Here is a 20,654-nt window from a genome sequence, read left to right on the forward strand (position 1 = left end):
TTAAATAATTTTTTTTTTTTAGTCTGATGACTATGAGATACGTAAGCAAAGAGCAAAAAGCGGTAATTAATTTTTTTCTGATTCTGACTTAATTTTAGATTTTTCTTTTTGAAGTGCTAATACATTTAATTATACTTGTTAGCATTATTTGCGATTAAGTGATATTCTTTAGAAAGGGAAGGGGTAGCGCTAAATTCCATTACTAAGTTGTGTATATGGCTAAATTTAAAGGAGAATAATTTTTTAATGAACTGTTATAGAAAATAATGAGTATTTAAGCTTTGAAATTTTTCAAAATTTAAATACATTTTTTTGCTCTAGTGTTAACATGTGTTTTTAAATTTTAATAAGACCAAGTTTTTATTTTACAAAGTTGAGTTGAGAAAAAAAGAAATTTGCATCAATGGTTACCTGTCACACTTTTTTGCTGTACACTAAGTTTGCCTTATCATTTTTTAAAAAGATTACAATAAATTTTACTTTAAAACTAATATTTTAGAATGTTTTTTGGTTTTAACAAAATGTTTACTGAGCTTTTGATAAAGTACAAATAATTTTTATTAAACAGTTATCTTTTGTAAAAATAGTTGAACTTAAAGTTCCTCTATCTTGAAGAGAAGTAGATTTTAGCAATTTTGTTCAAAGTTTATCATGGATTTTAAAATTGTTGTCAGTGTATTTTACTAAACTTTAATAAGTTTGGTAAAAAAACACACTGACAACAATTTTTTAAAATCCAATGTTTTTTTAAAGTTTATAAAAACCAAACACTTTCTATTATAATCAACCATATGCATGCAATTACATTGGAATAAAATCAGGAATGCAAATTTGGAGTCTGGAGTACTGTCCTTTTTTTTTACCTAGAGATTGGAGCCCAGTCCTTAAACTTTTTTGATCTCTAGAGTTTTAAAAATTTTATTTAAACAAAAAAGTATATCCTAACTACCTGCTAATATTTTGTATAAGTTTATTGATTTAAAATTGTTTCTTTGGTGTTTATTAATATCTATCAATGATCCTCGATGCTTATGTGAGATGTTAGAAATATTGATGGAAAAATCCTGGAAAGAAAAATGTCTTCTTAGGTTATAATTATTCAATAATTCACAGGGATTAGCAGGCTTATAAAATAATGTGGTTATCCAACTAAAAACTATGTGTGCAAAGGTCTATATTACAGATTAGGTAATAAGTGTGATGTATACTGAAGAATTTATAATAACTGAAAAATGTTAGTTAAAAGCAATTTTTTTACCAGAATAACCATAAGAATACTAGTAAAAACTTTTTTGTAGATATTTCATCTAGTTTACTGATCAAAGTTTAAAAAACCACGAGAATGCTTTGTTTTTACTTTTAATTTTGTATATTGTTAAGTTATAATTAGCCTTAATTATAAATTTTGGCAGGAGTGAATAGGTGTTTATTTTTATCTTGCCTAGCATTTAAAAATTATTTTGCTTTAGTATTTCTGCTTTTTTTGTTTTAACTATATTGATTTTCAGCCAAGCATTGTTTTGGTGGCCTCATTTTATTTTCTATTAGTTGTTATATTGTCTGGTTAATTGTTTACAATGTGAATCTTTATTGTTTTTTGTTAAAGTTTGTTTATAGTTGGTTTAAGTCGCTCCCTGTTTTAAAGTTTAATCAAATGGAGGATTTAATGATATATATTTATAGTTGGTTTGAGTTGCACTTTGTTTTAAAGTTTAGTCAAATAGAGAGGGTTTGATGATATGTTTATAGTTGGTATGAGTCGCACCTTGTTTTAAAGTTTAGTCAAATATAGAGAGGATTCAATGATATGTTATTATGCCATTCAAAAAGTCGAATATATAGTTTTGAAAATAATTTAGAATGAATGAAATATTCTAGCTGTGGGGAGAGGAATGATAGTTGTACTTTATATTAAGCCAGTTGTACCTAAATTATTTGCTCTTCATAGTAATTCTTGTCTACTATGTAGAAATTCATATCAAGCATATTATCATGTTATCAAATATTATTAATGGGAGGCGGCATCTGTGTTTACAAAGAGAGGATTGTTAAGTGGCAACTAGTTTAAAGCATGTGAAGAAATTGTGTGGAGTCTCTGAAATGTGATGGAAAAGTTTAATTAAAATCATTTATAATTGAAGGGGGCACTTGTGCACTGTATATGAAGATATTGAAGAACTTGTGCACTGTAATGAAGATATTGAAGAACTTGTGCACTGTATATGTATTATATCTACCATAGTTGATATAATGCATATAAAATTTGCAGAATTATGATCAGTTTTAAACAGAAACATTAAACACAAAAAAAATTTTCCAACCAAATCAAATTTAAAACATTTTTTCAGAGTTATTATGACTCATTTGCAATAATGTTGCAATGCGGTAGTGGTTGAGCGCTCGCTTCATAAGCGAGAGGTTCCGAGTACAATTCCCACTACGTCCCTGGTAGTACCGCGCTCAACTTGTTTCTCCGTGCAGCAGCCTGGTTCGTCAAGGTTCGTGTTTCGGAGTTATAAAGTTGAGAGAGGGTGATAACCACAAGTAGCCTCCTCATCTGTAGTGGCCTTCTCGGCTTTGGGGAGGTGAATTATTAAAAAAATATATATATATATAGTTGGGAATTTTTAAATTAGTTGTATTCAAATAATACTGAGTAAGCATTTTTAAGTTATGTTAAATTTTAAAAGAATTTAATGATTAAACTGAATTAAAAAGGTTGTTTTTAAAACAGTGTTTTAACACTGCGCATCTTGTGGTTAACAAATCTTAAATCTATTAACTGAAAAGCCTACACTGTACCCTAAAATAAGTAATTATTGCTGAAAAATACAGTATACCTGCAACAACATCAACTATAACAAGAAAACACATTTATAAAAACTCCATTTTTCATTTTCAAAAGAAGGCATGGTGGGGGAATAAAGTAATTATAAAAACTTATGCATGGGTTTTACTAATAAATTTGTCATTTAACTTTGTTCAAGAAACATTAATTATTACACACCAATCCTGATTTGTCAACAAAACAATACTGATTTGCATTTGATAATTAATACCACTTATTAAAAAAAATTTAAATAAAATTATAAAATTTATTTAATTGTACAGTTGTACATTGTTGTAAGTTATTCTTGGGTTTCTTTTTTTTTAGAATTCCAATATTCTTATTATGTAGCTTTTATGAGACAAATTAGCTTACACATAAAATTCATAATAGATACTTTAAATAGTCTACTCCTGCATTTAACAAATGTTTTCATCCATAAAAACTATAAATGATAAATTTAAAAGATTTCAGACAAAAAAAAAAATTTAGTTTAAGGAGCCCATTCTTTTTTGGCCTCAGAGTACTGATGTTCTGAAAAATTCATTTTATATATTCAATTGCATTCACATTGGAACCTCCTATTATTATCCACATAGTAAAACAAAAATTTGGTAAATATTTAAGGTGATTTTATTCAGTTCTTTTACATGATCAAAATATATATTTTTAAAGTATATTATATTAAGACTTTAATTATATTAAGTAATTATATAAGAAGACTTTATTCAGTTCTTTTATATGATCAAAATATATATTTTTAAAGTATATTATATTAAGCATTTTTTTTTAAGTATATTATGTTATTTTTTTTTTTTTTTTTTAAGTATATTATGTTGATTTTCTGAAGAAGCATAAATTTTATAAAAACTTCAAAAATAATATTTTTTTTTATTAAAACACAAATATAAGAAATTGATTTTAGAAAGCTATACAAAAAATTTATTTTTTGTTGAAAACAGTAGTTTTAAAGCCATAAAATTTAAACTAATAATATATATACGATATAAAGTGATTATCATTTTATATATAGATTATTATTTTGACTTTATAGTTATATATGTTATGTTTTTTTACATAAAAAATTTTATATATTAAAAAACCATTTATTAGCCATGCAAAGCCAGGTATCTTATGCTAAGGCTCGGACACCAACTGATGCTTGGAGTGGATTTGGATTTTCAAACTCAATGCCAGAAATTATCATTAAAGATTTGGTAAGAATAAATAATGTTTATAATCAAGATAATAACAAAAAATGTTTAAGAAGTAACATAAAAAATATTAAATTATTAAAAACATAACAAATAAAATTGTTAAACATTTAAAAAATAACAAAGTTTTTTCTTTTACAATTTTGTGCTTTTTATTTTTTTAATCCAATTTGTAATTAAGAATTTTAGTTTAGAAATAAGTTTGTTTAGATACAAAAGAAATACTTTTTATTTCAGTTTTTTTGAACACCAAAATGATAAAATTAACTTTTCAAGTATATGTTATTATTTTTAGTTTAGTCAAAAATCAACTACCATGTTTTCTTTTTTTTCTTTTTTTTTTTTATAGGCTATGCAATAACTTCAAAAAAAATTTGACTTTTAAATCTTTTAAATTCATACTTTTGGTACTATTTAGTTCTTGAAAATTAACCACATTAATGTTAATATTAGATTTCAAACTAAATTTTAAAAGCAATTACTACTGCTATTTATAATCAAACACTACTGAAGTTTTTCTTTTCACAAATAGAAAATTTGTTTTACAATGAGTTTATCAAGTATTACTTTTATTTTGTATATTTTGTATTACTAAAATTTAGTTGAGTGTTTTTTTGGTCTTCTAGATGTTTACAGTGAATTAAAACATTCCTCACAATCAATTTATAGGAGATGAATAGAAATAAATAGATTTTAAAAGAATTTAACTATTATTAAACAATGAGCTCTAATTAAACAATTTAATGCAATTGTTTTGCTGGCATATTTAATTAAATGTGAGTTTTAAGCCAGGCTTTTTATTTTTTTGTAGTGGAATGCTCGAGAAAAACAAGGTAGTCAACGTCTACATGAGATAAAAGTATGCTTTATTTATTTTAGTACTTTTTTTTTTAATTTTAGAAAAAAACCAATCTTCTTAAAGTAACAATTTAAAAATAAATTTCTTACTTTGGTTAGCAATCTCCTGATGGATCATTTAGTTCTTCTTGTGGTTCTTCAAATGAGTTAACCCCCTCTGTAGCTTCTCAAGGTCTACATTCTTCAGAGACATGTCTTTCTAACTTTAAAAGTAACAGTCATAGAGGTGTTTGTAGACCACCTCCAGGATTGGAAGATGTAAATAAAGTTTTTTTAAGTTTTTTTTAACTTTTCTTTTTGTAATTTATTACAGTGTAACAAATTACAAAATATTGTACCACAAATATTTTTTTAGAGTCATCCATCTCTAGAAAATTTGATATTGTTTAATGACAGTCGTAAGTTAATAAATTATTTTTTTAAATCATCAATTTTATATAATATATAAGTATGTATATTACACCAAAAGAAGTATAAAAATGCTTTCGAAATGGTGGCATCTCAAGACTTTATTTGTATTTTTAAAATAAAGGAACAGAAAAGTTTATTCTTTAGAAAAAAAATAAACAACCATGAAATCGTTAACTTTAATTGTTGGGGATGGTGCTGATAGTGTTACAAATAAAAATTTGGCATTAAAATAAATTTAATAGTTCTATGATGCCAAGTATATAAGTATAATTTAAGACAACTTTTTAACTGTTATTTTATACATCCTACATACTTTCCACAGATAAAACATCTTTATCAAAGATATTTTTTACATTTAAACTACCTTAAAATTGAAACTAAAGAAGATATTGAACAAATTTTTTGTTTGCAAGAAAAATCATTTTTAAACAAATCTTGCATTTTGGATTACATACTAAAACATAAAACTGTTTTAGTATGTAATCTTGTTCTTGCTTTATTGTTCTTTTACTGTACAAGCTGTGTGGGCAGGTGCCAAATCTTGTTGAAATTGCTACCATTCATTTTGATCAATCAGCATCTCTATACATTGTTGGTTGCATCTATATATTGTTGGTTAATTTGGCCTATATAAATGTTTCACACACCTACTCGGGTAAAATTAAAGCAAATATTAACACTCCTGCTGCCACCTTGCAACCTCAGTACAACAAAGTAATTTCTATACTTTCCATATTTAAATCTTTTAACATGAATTTCACTTTTTTATTTATTATTTCAAAGTTACTTTCATAAAATTGCTTGCTTCCACTTCCCCAAAGTGTACCCTATTCTCTCCTTACACCACTTTAATTTTGTGAGCCAATCACTGGCCATTATCATAGGTTTTCTAATAGCTGCATACACATATATGTATGTGTATGCAGCTGCATACGTTTTTCATGGCTTGAATGTGTTGGTAAGTTCATAATATCTTAACCTCGGATTGGCTTGACAAAATATAAGACTATTTTTGCACTCAGTAGTTTTTTTTAGCCTTTCTGATTCTGCATGTCATTGGATGCCACCAGTTGTTTTAAATGTCTTTAGAGTATATCTGACTTAGTTCTCTGAAATTTTTATTTTTCTTACAATTTTTCTATTAGTAATCATTGAGCCATCTTTCATGCCTATTATTTGTCGCTTTGTTCAAAAAAGGATCAAAAAGCAGTAAGTGAAGCCACTTACTGCTTTTTGATCCGTTTCTTAACTTTTAAATCTTATCAAAACATTTATATTTTGTAATAAATGTGACTGGTCATCATAAGTAAATTTATTCAACCTTTTATAGGATATTGTTAAATTAACATAATTTAATAAAGTAATTATTAAAAAAAGTTGGTTTGAGAGGAAAGTAGAATCGAAATCAATAAAAAAGTTTGTGCCTTTTTTTTTTTTTTTTTTTTTTTTTTTTTTTTTTTTTTTTTTTTGATGCAACCTTTTCTGATATGTTTTCCATATTTTTTTAATATAAGGTATTTTAAAAAATGAACTTGTTATTGACACGTTGGTTATAGAAATATATTTATATACTTTTTAAATAATATTATTGACCTTTTTTTACCTTGATTTAGATGACTACAGTTCTATGATGCCAAGTATATCTGGAAAATCTGCATTCAGTTGTTTAAATGTTAAATGTATGATTTCTAAAAATAGTTTTATTAAATGTAATTTATTTTTGTTATTGCGTTTATTTTAAGTGTAATAACTCATAATTACGTTATTTTATGTTATTAAGTGTAAAAACACATAAATATGTTATTTTTATAAATTTTATTTATAAAATCGCCTTTTCAAAGGCTAGATTAAACTTTACATTTATCATTCTTTGGCGTGCTATAGTTTCCTATCAATTACATGTTTTATACTGTCTTCTATCAATTACATATCTTATACTGTCTTGTACAAAATCCCTACTTTGCTTCTGTTATGTTGTGAACAGCTTGATGTAGCCACTGAATTAAATTTAAATGAATAAATTTTATATAGATAATGTACCTATTTCAGCTTTTCAATGTTACAAAAGTAATTTCAAAAATACCAAGAATTTGTTTGCTTTATTAAGAATTCATTAATAAAACAGTCTGTATAACATTTATATTTTACAGTCTGTATAACATATATTTTTTTTAGAGAAATGGAAACATCAAGTTAGAAATAAACATTGATATTTAAATAAATCAAGGTCTCCTCTATGAATAAGTCTTCAGCTTTAGTCAGGAATTATCTTTTTTTTTGGTAAATCAGAAATTCCAGATATTTCTTTACACTTTTAGGTTTTTCCGGAATTCCAAAAAGTTTTCCTTAAATACAAATTCAAATATATATTTTCGCAATAAATATGTTTTTCAACTTTTTTAGTCAACTCCCACCCAAAAAATAAGAAAAGTTTCAAAAAACTCAGAAAGCATCTGTTTAAAGCTAAATTAAGACAAATTTGAGTGAAATAAATTCCAAATTTTTTTGTATTTTCTTTGTAAGATTTTTTGGGTTTTTTAAAATATGATCTGAATGATCTCTGGCTTAAGTAGTTTTTGAGAGGGCAACATTCACTGAAGACTCTAGGCTCAGATCTACTTTGTTTGATTATCGTATTTTTTTTAGAGTTAGAGTTAAGTAGCTTTGTAAGTCTTTAAGTCATTGACTGCTACATGTTCAGTGATTCTTAAATTCAAAAAAATTCAAGAAAAAGTTAACTTTTGTCGTTATTACTTTCTTTTAGGTTTATTATTATTTACTGTTAGTACTGTTTAAGATTATTCTACCTACTGTTGGTACTGTTAAAGGTTATTACTACTTACTTTTAGTACTGTTGAAAGTTATTACTACCTGCAATTTTTTTTTGGAAATGGCTTTAATACTTTAATTTTATGTTATCCTCAGCCATGTAGTATCTGCACAAGCATAAGGTTTTTTCAGCACAAAAAAATACAGCTCAATCTCAATTTTTATATCTCTATATATTGATAACTGCTTCTTTTTTTTAATGTAAGCTTACTTCTAACAAAGCTGCAAGCAAATGCTTTTTATTTCTAAAAAGGCTGCAAGCATTAGCTTTTAATTTGGGAGTTACTAAAAAGTAAAAAAGTTAAAGATGGTTGAAGACTTGAAAAACTGTAAGTTGTATAAAAAACTTGAAGACAGGAAAGAATTCCAAAGCATTGATGTTGAAAAAATAAAACAAGATAAAGGTTTTTTGAGCAGAACAGTTACAGCAAAAGAATTCAACTAAATGGTTTTACTATAAAATAAAGGTTACTATAACAAGCACAAATATGGCAACAATTTTCCATGAAAGGATGGGTAATAGATTTATGCAGATTATACAGAATAAAATCAGAAGTATCAAAATGGTAAGCAGAATAAAGATGGCAACCTTAGCAAATGCTAAATTTACATATTGCAAAGTTAACATCTGCTTAGGTTTGGATTTGGAGGTTTGTAGTCACTATCAGATATCAGCAGTGAAAGATAATCCAAAAAGATAAAATCTCCTAAAAATTGTTACTATTCATCGATATATCAAAAATATTAAGATATTAGAAGTATAACTATATGAAAAGCTTATGGACAAAATCAATATTTCAGACTTTATCTAAAACCTTTGATATGTCAAGAACAATATCTCTTGCTTGAGACACTTCCATGTAATGCGTGAACTTTTCTATTATTATGGGTAACAAGTCAACTATAGAACCATAAAATTGAAATCTATATTGATTGTCAGAGAGTTGATGGATGAGATATTAGAAGTGTGTTAGTTAAAGTTTCAAAGTTAATAATAGTAAGTAAACTGGTTTTGAATGAACTGAAATAACTTACTAAATTAGTCAGAGTAATCTCTAGAGTATTTAAAAACTGGAACCACAAGTGTCACTTGAACTTGAAGTGTCACTGCAAGTGTCACTTGTTAAATAGTTTTTATTAGGAGAGTTTTAAAGGTTGTTTTGAAGAACAGTTATATAAGACTGTTGCATGAATGTTATCTGTATCACATGTTGTAGAAGAGTTTAGTTAAGAAATAACTTTAGCAACGGAAGCTGTAGTGATTTTAACACCTTCAAAATTTTCAAAAGTCTGTAGAACCTAATTTCTGAGATAAAATACAAGATTTAATAATGTAAGAATAAAGAACCTTCAGTTTATAGCTTTCAGTCAGCGTCATTTAATAGCTTTTTGCAACAATTTCTTTTAACAATGATATCAGTTGTTAAAAAGATATCATATTGTATTCAGATATCCAATGTTAGAGAAGACAACATTTTTATATTGTTATCAGATATCAGATGTTAGAGAAGGCAACATTTTTAGAAGTGACATTAGCTCAAGGATCATCATTAAAAAAATCAAAAGAAAGTTAGCTTTAAGGTAGTAGTAAGTTTAATGAGTTTGACAAGTTGTTGTTGCTAGTAGCAACAGGCCTTTCATTTGAGTAGATAAAATGAAAACTAAGTGTGCTTTATTACTTTTATTATTTTTTTTACTCTCTGTTTCTTCCAGTTTTGTTAGCAGGAAGTAAAAAAAATTAACTTATTAGGATAATAGGGTTTTAGTTAATCCCATATTATTCCTTTTTAAGAGTTAGTCCCATATTTATACCCATAAAAATATTGTATCTGTATTTATTTGGGTATAAATATGGATACAATATGAATTTATTGATATCTTTAAATATTTTACCAGTTTCTAAATTACTAAAGCTGAAACATTATTTTTCGATTGCTCAAGGAAAAGAAGTTAAGAAAGTTTATAACTGATTTCTTTGTTTTTATATGCTCTTTATACATCCAACTTTAAGATTTTTCCAGATTTAATGTTAAATTATTAAAATAATCCAATTATTAGAATAATTTAAGTTGTTAAAATAATTTATGTTTAGATTAGAATAGTTTGCTTTTACTTTTGTTGATAAACTCTCTGCCTATTTTTAATTCACTGATGTCTTATTTAAGATTGTTTACAAGGCTAATCACAGAATTTAATCTGTTATTCTTTCTCTCATAAATTTTGTCATAAGTTTTGTTTGGACACAACTACTTGGGTCCAAACTTAATAGAGTTTAATAGAGATAAATAGATCTTGCAATTTGTTGTTCAAGTTTACCTGGCAAGTGATGTTTTGTGATATAAAAGCATAAAGAGGAAAAATTATAAGATACTTTAAATGGAAAACTACTAATATATTACATTGCATACATAACTTAAATTTTCCTAATCTGAACTATAGCAAAACAGTTGCTGTGTGTAAGTAACACAGTTTTGTTGCTGTGTGTAAATAACACAGTTTTGTTGCTGTGTGTAAGTAACACAGTTTTGTTGCTGTGTGTAAGAAACAGTTTTGTTGTTGTGTGTAATTAACACAGTTTTATTGCTTTGTGTAAGTAATACAGTTTTGTTGTTGTGTGTAAGTGTAAGTTTAATACAGTGTAGTGATACTGAAGGACATCACAGTAGGAAAAAAAAATGTTTTTTATAAAATGTAGCACACTTTGCTGGCACTTGTTTTCTTTCTAAATTTGTTTTGATGCTCAGAGTGTTATTTCTCTGGATTAAATAGGTTTTTGCTCAGGAGGATTTGTTTAAAATGGTATATAATAAGTTACGGGTGATAATTTTTTTTTGTGTTGAATAAAAATAATGAAGCTATTTGCACCTACAATAAAAAATGCAGTAAAAAAATATTTTTTACTATTTTACTAAAAATGTTTTTTACCATCTAACACACTTCTTCAATAGATATTTGGCAAAATTTTGATTCTATTAGTCAACACTATTTGATTCTATTGATCAACACATTTCGGTTCAATTAGTCAAAATCATATGATTCTATTGGTCAGCACTATTTAATTCCATTAGTAAACACCATTTAATTTTATTGATTTGTAAAATAATTGTAGTGGTAAACTATAAACAAAGACTATGATATCATTTCACATATTAACTTTCTTTTTGTGTTTTACCTCAATCATTTAATCATTAGCATTCTTGCACTGACAAAATTTTATATTTACATTCCCAACACTCTCCTCAGTCTCCTTGGCTCTTCCTTTTAGTCCAAATTTTATTATTTTTCATATTCTTAAATCTTTTGTGATTTTCTTTTATTGTACCACAAGTTGAATGTTTTCTCTGTAAAAAAATTACTAGATGAACTGATGCACAAAAATTAAATATACATGATAACTTTGATTAATAAAGAACTTGATTAAGTTCAGTACTGCTTCTATACTTGATTAGCTAAGTTCAGTACTACTTCTATACTTGATTAGTCAGGTTTATCAGGTCAATATCTCAATTTTTTTATTATAATAGGTTTATATTTAATATTTTTAATATTTGTTGTATTAAAATGAATTACACTTTGAAGTAAAAAATAATCTAAAGAAATCTCTTTATTGCTTATTTTGAGCAAATTGATCAAGGTCATGAGCTAAAAAATTAACTTATAAGAGATAAAAACAAAAGGGTTGCAGTTAAGAGGCATCCACAAAGTACATACACTGCAAAATCACTGCTTTAGGACTCCCCTTCGCCCCTTCCAGGTACCTCTATGCTTTCAATGACCCCCACCTCCACTGTGTACAAGCGCATTATTTATTACCAAATTAACCACCTTCGGTTCTCCAACACATAAGTTTTTAAAGCGTTGAAAATTTTTTAGTTTATCAATTTTCTATTGAATACATAAAATTGATTTTTTTAACTCATGAAAAGAAATCAAGTATTAGGAGAAATAAAGAATGAAAGTCAAATCGTGAATATACTTGCTGTTTTTAACACCACCCCTTGATTGCACATTAAACTAAAATGAAAGTATTAAAATTTTTTGTATTTTTACATTACTCAAAAATATTTTTTCTTTTATTTATACACAAATGCAATTGTAAAATATTAGTTATTACTTTTAAAAAGCTTTCTTGGGTTATTTGGTCAAATCTTGGTTAATTCCCTTTAATAATTAACAATGATCTTAGGAGTTTTTTCAGGAAACAACATAAGTATTTTTTAAGCATTGTCAGTTGCATGCTTTTAACAAAGATTATAAATGAGCAAGCTTTTAACATAAGCAAACAGGCAAACAAAAAAGATTTTAAAATGCCTAATTAATATAAGTCTCGTGATAATAAGGAAAAATAACTGTGCCTGAAAAAATAGGCAAGGCATTTTAAATCAGGCTTCAATGCATCTTTATTCTACTCTCAGAATTCCACAGACAATCAAGGCTCCAGCTATTTGATTTGTATAATTAAACATTTAAAGCTAACTGTAAAGAACCCATTGGTGGCCAATAAAAGTTTACATTAAAAGAACACAACAGGTGTGCTTTTGGGCAAGGGCATGCTAAATGATTACAAACCATCAACTTTAAGCTGATTTTTTGAACTTTGTTATTTCTTGTGACATAATGTTAGCCAACACTATGTGGCCATAAGTCTCATGCTCCATGAATCTCTCTCAACAGCATCAATACTAACTAAAATCATATTCAATATTAATTAAAAGAGTAAATAAAATAATAATAACTCTTTTTTTTTTTTTTGTTTTTTTTTTTTTTTGTTTGCTTTTTCGTTATTCCTTATTTTTGTTTAACATTAGTTGTTATGGTATATTTGGTGTTTCTATGTGGTGTACTATATGTTTCAACCCTCGGAAAAACAAACTGTTAGAGGTTGGCAGAAAAAAATTGACACGAAGGGGTTACCATAGAAACGAGGTCAGCAGTTATTTGCCGATCTCAAACACTTTTTGGTCGGCATTGCCAAATGCCGACCCTAATTCCGAGGGTTGATGTTTGATGTTGCTATAGTGTACTCTACATTTGGTGTTCTTATTATGTACTACATTTCTTCAAAAATTTTCTTTCACTTGATTATTACTAATTTGTTACAATTAATTAAAAATGTATAATTATGATTAATTAAAACAACTTAATTTAATATTTTTTATTGATGTTTATAAATTTAATTTATTTTATAAAATAAAGAATAAAGTATATTATATTTAAAGAATAAAGTTTAATTTAATTAATTTTCAGCTATTGGAGAATTGTTTTCAAAGCTTGGATTAGAGCAGTATACAGAAGCATTTCAAAAAGAAGAAGTTGATCTTTCTACCTTTATGTCTCTGACTGATGACGATTTAAAGGAACTTGGTGTAAGTACTTTTGGTGCGCGAAAAAAGATGTCAAATGCAATGAAAGGTAAATATTCGCACTTATTAAATTACATTTATTACATTACATTTTTATGTAAAAAAAAAAAAAAAAAAGAATTTTTATAATATAAAAATATATCGAACTCGTTGTCATGGATTTTATTACATCAGTTTCATTACAGAAAAATTAACCTAATTTTTTTTGCGGTAATAGAATTCAATTTCTTGTGTTAATAGATAATCTGTTTAAATTTTTTGTTGCAATGTTATTTTTAGGATAAAGGTTTGGTTATATTATTATATAGGTTGGATAAATATTAAAAAGTTTTTACAAATATTATTTTTTTTAGTAGTTGTTTAGGGGCAAAATTTTTATGGAGAAACTGCAAGCTTATAATATCTTTCATAATTGTCTCAATGCTAAATTTAACCTGTCATTTTGAAAAGGATATAGGCTCTATTAAAACTTTACAAGATCAACAAGATATGTTTTTATTTTAAAAATGGTGCTTCTTAAAAAAAGGTAGAGATTTCTACCTTAAGGTAGGATATGTGGTATACCCTTAGAAAGGTATAGTTTACTACCTTCTAAGGTAGAAAATTGCATAACAAATCATTATTTTTAGTATAATTTTCTACCTCAGAAGGTATAAAATTATACCTTACTAAGGGTTTATCACATATCCTACCCTAAGATAGAAATTTCTACCTTTTTTATTTAATGATTTTATTAACGAGCGTGTTCTTTTCAAAATGACTGATTCAATTGTACTGCAATATAAAGTTTAATATTTTTCAATGTAACTCCTGCTTAAGCCAAATTTTTGATGAGCTTAATTTAGCATTTAAGTATGAATAAAAATTAAGGCTGTATGCTTCTAATGATAATTACTTAAGGTGAAATATTTGTTACTCATTGTTTTAATTAGATTTTAACTAAATTATTTTTTTTTAAAGATATTTTTTTTAAACTAAAATATTGTTAAAATCTTATAGAACTGAATAAACGAAGTTCTTCAATACAAGATCATCTGCCTACAAATTCATCTGCTGGTGGACTTTACCGCCATCTTGACGTGGCTGCCCACAGCCTGAGATGGTAATTGCAATCTCGATTAAACGAAATAAAATTTAAAAACGACTGAAAAATCTAGAGTGGATTTTGATATCAAATATAAATATGTAACGACCAGGCTTTATCGTTTGAGATAAAATGCTTATGTGTGTGACACCAAGAAGTTCCATTGTTTGTTGCAAATAATGGCACTTTTTGCTGAGCTGAAATAGATTTCAATTTATGTACATAAATTTAAAAAAATATGTTTAACGCATATCTATCTATATATATATATATATATATATATATATATATATATATATATATATATATATATATATATATATATATATATATATATATATATATATATATATATACATATATATATATCAAGCATTTTTTTATTTAAAAAAAATTTATTTAACCTTAATACGACCAGTATACGGTCAAAATATTCCTTTTTTTGTGGTTTGGAGACTTATAGAAAAGCATTTTTTTTTTTTTTTAAGTTTGAAGAAGCTGCTGGTTATATTCATCCATAATCCCATGTGTTTGTGTGTGTGTGTGTGTATATATATAAATGCACACACAAACACACACGTACATTCATACATACATCCATACATATATACATAAATGAATATAGAAAAGTATAATTTTTTTTTAAACAATTTTTGAAATAGTACGTTTTAAGTTGTACTAAATGCTTCTTTGTTTAATAAAGATAAAATCGTATAATAACATTGAATAACGACATTCTACTTTGTACTTTTAAAGATGTGTAATTATTGTTTTTATTATTTGGATTTTTCTTTGATACTTTTGGATTTTTAAAAATATGATGTAAATATTTTGTTTATTTAGTTGTTTTGTAATTTTTAATACCAATTTTTCACTCTTGTTATGAACAATCCTTCACACTTTTTTTTTATTTACTTTTATTTTTAGGAGAGAAGTTTTTATCTTAGTAACTCAAAATGAAACTTTTGCAATTTTTATTAGTTTTTTTTTTTGTTTTGTTTTTTTGAAAATAACTTTATTTTTAAATCTTAAAGAACGGATTGGAAAAACTTCCCTTTTTTTTGTGAATATAATAGTTTTTGATTGTAGTTTATTTTGCTTGTATATAGTTTTCTGATCCATGAAACATGGTATATGGAATATTGTGAATATAAAGCACTTGAATTTAAAGTCAATATAAAATATCAAAGTGGTTTTTTGTTTTTGAAAGATCATAATTATACAAATCTCTTTTCTTAGAATCTAAATATATTTAACATTAAGTTTCCGTTCATGTTCACTTGACGCATCGATTAAACTCATCGATCTTGCAGGAGTTCTTAATTCAGGAAAAGTCGGTTATGTTGATCAGACATTAAAAATTATCAGTAAAAATTTTTTGGAGATTTTTTTAATAAGATAATAAATTATATTTTTTAATAAGGTAAACTTAAAAAAATAAGCTAAATAAATAAACTGGTATATGTTAGTAAAATATGCGCATTGAAAAAGCTTTTAGACAACAGTATTCTTAAAATTTTGTAATCTTACGCCAAAATTGACTAATGTCATCAGCAATTTTCCCCTATTTGCGTTTCATGTTTGCTTAAAACTTTTTAATTAGACGAAGTTGTAGTACGTTTGCTGGATTATTTTTCAGGACATATTAACGTCATTTTGTTGGTGCCGTTAAATTACTCTATTTGAGTAATTGTAAGATCAGGCCAAAAGACGGGGGGATCATCATGCATTCGTTTGATAGGCAAATATCGCTTCTTTAATCATACTTTAACGTAACATTGAAGTTCATGTTTTGTTGGTGAAAAATGGTTGAGTTTTGAAACTACACAAACAGGCTTGCCAAACCAAAACTTGTTGGCAAATTTTTTATTTTAATTGATTTTAGTAAAACTCCAGGCTTCATTCCTTTCTAAAATGTTTAAAATTGCTGACCTGGGAACTTCAAACTGTCGAGTTTGCAATAGATTTCATTACAACTCACTTTGATTTTTTTAAATTTTTTCTCGTAGCAACTTTCGATCGCGTTTGTGGCCATAGTTGAATTGCTGTCAGAATCTTTCAGGCAATTTCAGCTTATTGTATGTCTTGTACCCATATGTCTTTTTGGATTATCGACTTGGGAAAACCTATTTTTATTCGATATCCCGAACAGAGTACTTCGGATTTACATTGATCCACCTAATAACTTATCAATGAAGTTTTAAAGTTGACGAATCTTCTTTTTTTCTCAATTTCTTTCCAACTTGCGACCTTTACTCCACGACTTGATGAAATGGCTGACAGTTTTCCTTTAAACTTTATTTTTTTTTTTGCAAGCGAATTTTTAAGCCACTCGTCCAAAATAAATTTTCTTACTTGCAAGTATGTATTATTTGTTTACAATCAGGTTTTTTAAAACTTCAGTTGTACTGTTTGAAAAGGAGATAAAGTTAATACAAATTTGAAAAATTATCAAAATTGATTAATGGTTCATGAAAAATTTTGGAAATCTAATGGGTCATTATTTGGCCAGACAGTCTTTAAAATCTTCTAAAATCTCTTAAAATTTTCTTAACTGCAATACAATAAAAAAAAACCACAAAATAAAATAATTACCTTGCAAAGAATTGAAAATAATGACCCAATATCCAACTGTCGAAATAAAGCAGAATGACCCCTGAATGGTAAGTGCAAATCCACAAACATTGTATACAAATGCCTTATCGCATCTAAAAACCAACACAACAAAGTTTATATTGGATTAACAGGTGAATAAGGTAAGGTGAATGGAAAACCAGAAATGACAATCACGAATCAAAATTCAGTAACAAAAAAAAAATACAAAAAGATTTTCAACGAAACGAATTTACGCGGACCAAAGACATTCTTGATCTATCAGGGATCAGCAAACTTTTGCCTAGCTATCGTTATATGGTTTGCAATGGTCTCATCTTATGGGAAAACACGCATGTTTGTCTTCTGCAGAACAACTTTAGAATTAAATTGAAAAAAAAAAAAAATTGTATAAAAGTATGGTCGCAGTAAATGATAATGACGAATTTTATTATGTAAACGGCTAAGCTTATAGAAGTACTTTAAGTTTGTTGCTATTTGGGTTTAATTTGTTAAAATTATTTTTTAAAGTTCAGTTTTAGTTAACGAACGGACGAATTTTGGACGTACATTGTACGTACAATGAACGTATAATATCATAAATGTTATACGTTAAAGGTAGTTTATGTGAAATAGAAGGACTTTGTAGTAACAGTTTGTGTACAGTAGGAGGTCCATACCAGTCGTACAAAGTTTAGCTGTTCCAGTGCAGTATAAATCTAGTTCATTAACACTAACGGGATATTCTAAGTTATGCTTATGAAAATATTACACAATTTTTTAATAATATCACAATCAAATTTTGTAATTTCAGAAAATATATCATAATTTTGAAACACTCTCCTGTTAGTATTACCATCAGGGCTATTGCCAAATCTAGCTTTAGGCATGTCAACACATAGACTTAATTGTTCTAACTTAAATCTTAATTAAAAAGTCTCACTAAATATCTTACTGTTTAAGTTTGTTTTTATTTCTATTTTATGGCTCAAATGGTAAATAAACACTTAGCACTTTATCCAGCGGTGTATACGTAGGAATGACAAAAATCTCGGAAATTCTTAACCCCGGAATTTTGTGATTGAGAAATTTGTCTCCGGAAATTCCCTTGAAATTCCCAGATGGAGTGGAAAACAAAAAGCAGGCAAAGAACTAACTTTTAAATAATCATTAAACACAAAAGAATGATTAGCTTAGTGATAATGTTGCTGAAATAGTTCATTTGTTAATGAACATAAGTAAATAAAATTATAAATAATTCAGATAGATAACCCAATATCAAAAAAAATAATATGAATACTGCGTATGCATAAACTTAATTTATTTTTGAAAATACCACTTAAAAAAACTCAAAGCACTTTGTCGTTTAATCGTATTCAATTTTTTGAGAATTTTTGGACATATATATAGTAAGTAAATATATACTTTTTAAAAGTGATGACCTCTAGTGCCTCCACTTTCTAATTGTTGACGAATTTCCAGAGTTTCCTTCATAACTCAAAATCACTCGTTATATCAAAGATAACGTTCACAATTTTTACTTTAAAATTACGGAATTTTCAATAGTTTTCAATTTATGTACGTTCATATTCATACACCTGTAAAAGGATTCCATCCTACACGCGTTAAGAAAACTTTTTTATTGAAATTTAATCAACAAATTTACTTTAAAACTTTTTTTTTAATTTGCTTGTAGTAGTCTAACACCACTTTACCGATTTCAGGAAATCCTATATTTTTGTGCGACAAACCGGCTCGTTTAGGGGACGTAATAGGGCTAGATGGCGAATGGTGCAAGACGGCTTTTCATTTAATAACTTAACAAAAAAAATAAAAAATTAAATGAGTGGAAGCTAAATTGTATTAATTATCTAGTATTTTAAAAATTGTTAAATTAATTTTATATGCAGATTTTGTTTTTATTGCGCTATAAAAAAAATACCTCGTTTTCGATTATTGCAAATGGATGGGTGCCCTTTGGATGTAACTTTTTTAGGGATATTTTTTGCGCTGCGTGTTTTATTTTGTGTTACTTTAGTTAGACTAGTTGTTAATTTTGAAAAATTTTATAAAATTGGAAAAAAAAAAATGTATAAAAAGTCATCTTGCTCCGGTCGCGCGAACGGGGTAAAGATGAGTTTTTGCACGTTAAAATTTTAATATAAATTAAAAATTAAAATCTAAAAACGTATACATTTTAATTTTATAAGCAATTTTTCTTGCAAATTGAAAACTCATGCAGGGAATGAACCATTATGATAAAACAAACACTGACAAATTATTATTGCTTTATGACTGACAGTTTTGCAAAACCTCAGGATTTCCAAAACGTTTGCCACCTTGCCTCATTTTTCCCTATCAATAGAATTATAAATTGCTCTAAATTAAGTAAATAAATAAATTATCTTTTGCTGCTAAACGTGCAAACTCTTCAGGTGAATTTTCTTCTTTTTTCAATGTTCATGAAAAATAGTTCGTGATTTTTGCTTTTTTATTTTGAGGTTCCTTTTTTTAGTATTTTTGAAGTTAAAGCTGGAGTGGATGAACTTGGTGCCTACGATTGCGATGTTACTTCAAATTTATGCATTGACAGTAAATTGGAACGTAAAATTTTTGTTGAGCCACCAGAGATTTTCATTATACTTTTTCATGTACTTACTTTACACATGGTTGTTTTCATCTGACGAGATTTATGCTGTTAAATTTAGCGTAGTTTGTCATGGTATTTTCCTAATAAGTTCTATTTGATTAATAAAATAAAAATGTGTATATTTAAAAAAGTTCAATTCATTATTTTACCTTACGTTTTTTGATCAAATTTATAATTCTAATTAAGTTTGATAACATGAAAACGATTATTTTAACGATAACGATACTTTGAACACGAATCAGTATAGATAAATAAACCTGTATTTTGATAATGTATTAGTTTAATGCGACATTAAATAACTTTTTGTAAATCATGCACACATTTAGAATTAAAACGCCGAAAATCAATTTGAAATTGAAAAAAAAAATCTTTTGATAAATGCTGTTGCTCTTACCATCAGCAAATTTTTTTCATCAGCAATTTGTACGTGACCCTGGGATCCCGGAATTACGATCCTTATGCATACTTAAACTCCAAGCGCTAAGATTGACTTTCCGCCAAGACTCACTTTCCAGTTTTGCTTTTATTGCATCAATATTGCTCATTACGTTAGGTTTAGCATTGAACACATTGCAGGATTTTGTTTGTAAGTGCATTAACCACTTTATTATTAAACATTGAAAGATCAACCTTATAGCTGATTATAAGGGTCATTATTCTTCCAGCAACATTCGTAACTTTACAAAACGTCTCTAGCATTATTGTTTAAATTTTTAGATGTGTTTCCTCTTCTCTGCATAATAATGGACTCTCTTTTTCTATATTGTATATGCTAAAGTTGTTTTTTTGATTGATTACAAAACTTGATCCTGACCAAAATGTGGTC

General features: G+C 26.8%; 1 protein-coding gene across 6 annotated transcripts in view; it reads left to right on the plus strand.

The window, feature by feature from the left end:
* LOC136071933 (protein bicaudal C homolog 1-like) overlaps positions 1-14,635 on the plus strand; it is a 55,119-nt gene extending 40,484 nt beyond the window's left edge. For 5 of the 6 annotated variants that reach the window (XM_065797775.1, XM_065797774.1, XM_065797778.1 and 2 more), the window contains 8 exons: positions 23-62; positions 3,941-4,044; positions 4,853-4,900; positions 4,999-5,157; positions 5,255-5,297; positions 6,924-6,989; positions 13,387-13,551; positions 14,502-14,635. In XM_065797775.1, coding sequence (XP_065653847.1) covers positions 23-62; positions 3,941-4,044; positions 4,853-4,900; positions 4,999-5,157; positions 5,255-5,297; positions 6,924-6,989; positions 13,387-13,551; positions 14,502-14,608 — 732 coding nt within the window. In that variant the 3' untranslated portion in view covers positions 14,609-14,635. The remainder of the gene's footprint in view (positions 1-22; positions 63-3,940; positions 4,045-4,852; positions 4,901-4,998; positions 5,158-5,254; positions 5,298-6,923; positions 6,990-13,386; positions 13,552-14,501) is intronic. The other variant, XM_065797773.1, reaches the window with a different exon arrangement.
* The last annotated feature ends 6,019 nt before the right edge of the window (positions 14,636-20,654 follow it).

The sequence above is a fragment of the Hydra vulgaris genome, chromosome 05, assembly GCF_038396675.1.
Source record: "Hydra vulgaris chromosome 05, alternate assembly HydraT2T_AEP".
In the NCBI taxonomy this organism is placed as follows: domain Eukaryota; kingdom Metazoa; phylum Cnidaria; class Hydrozoa; order Anthoathecata; family Hydridae; genus Hydra; species Hydra vulgaris.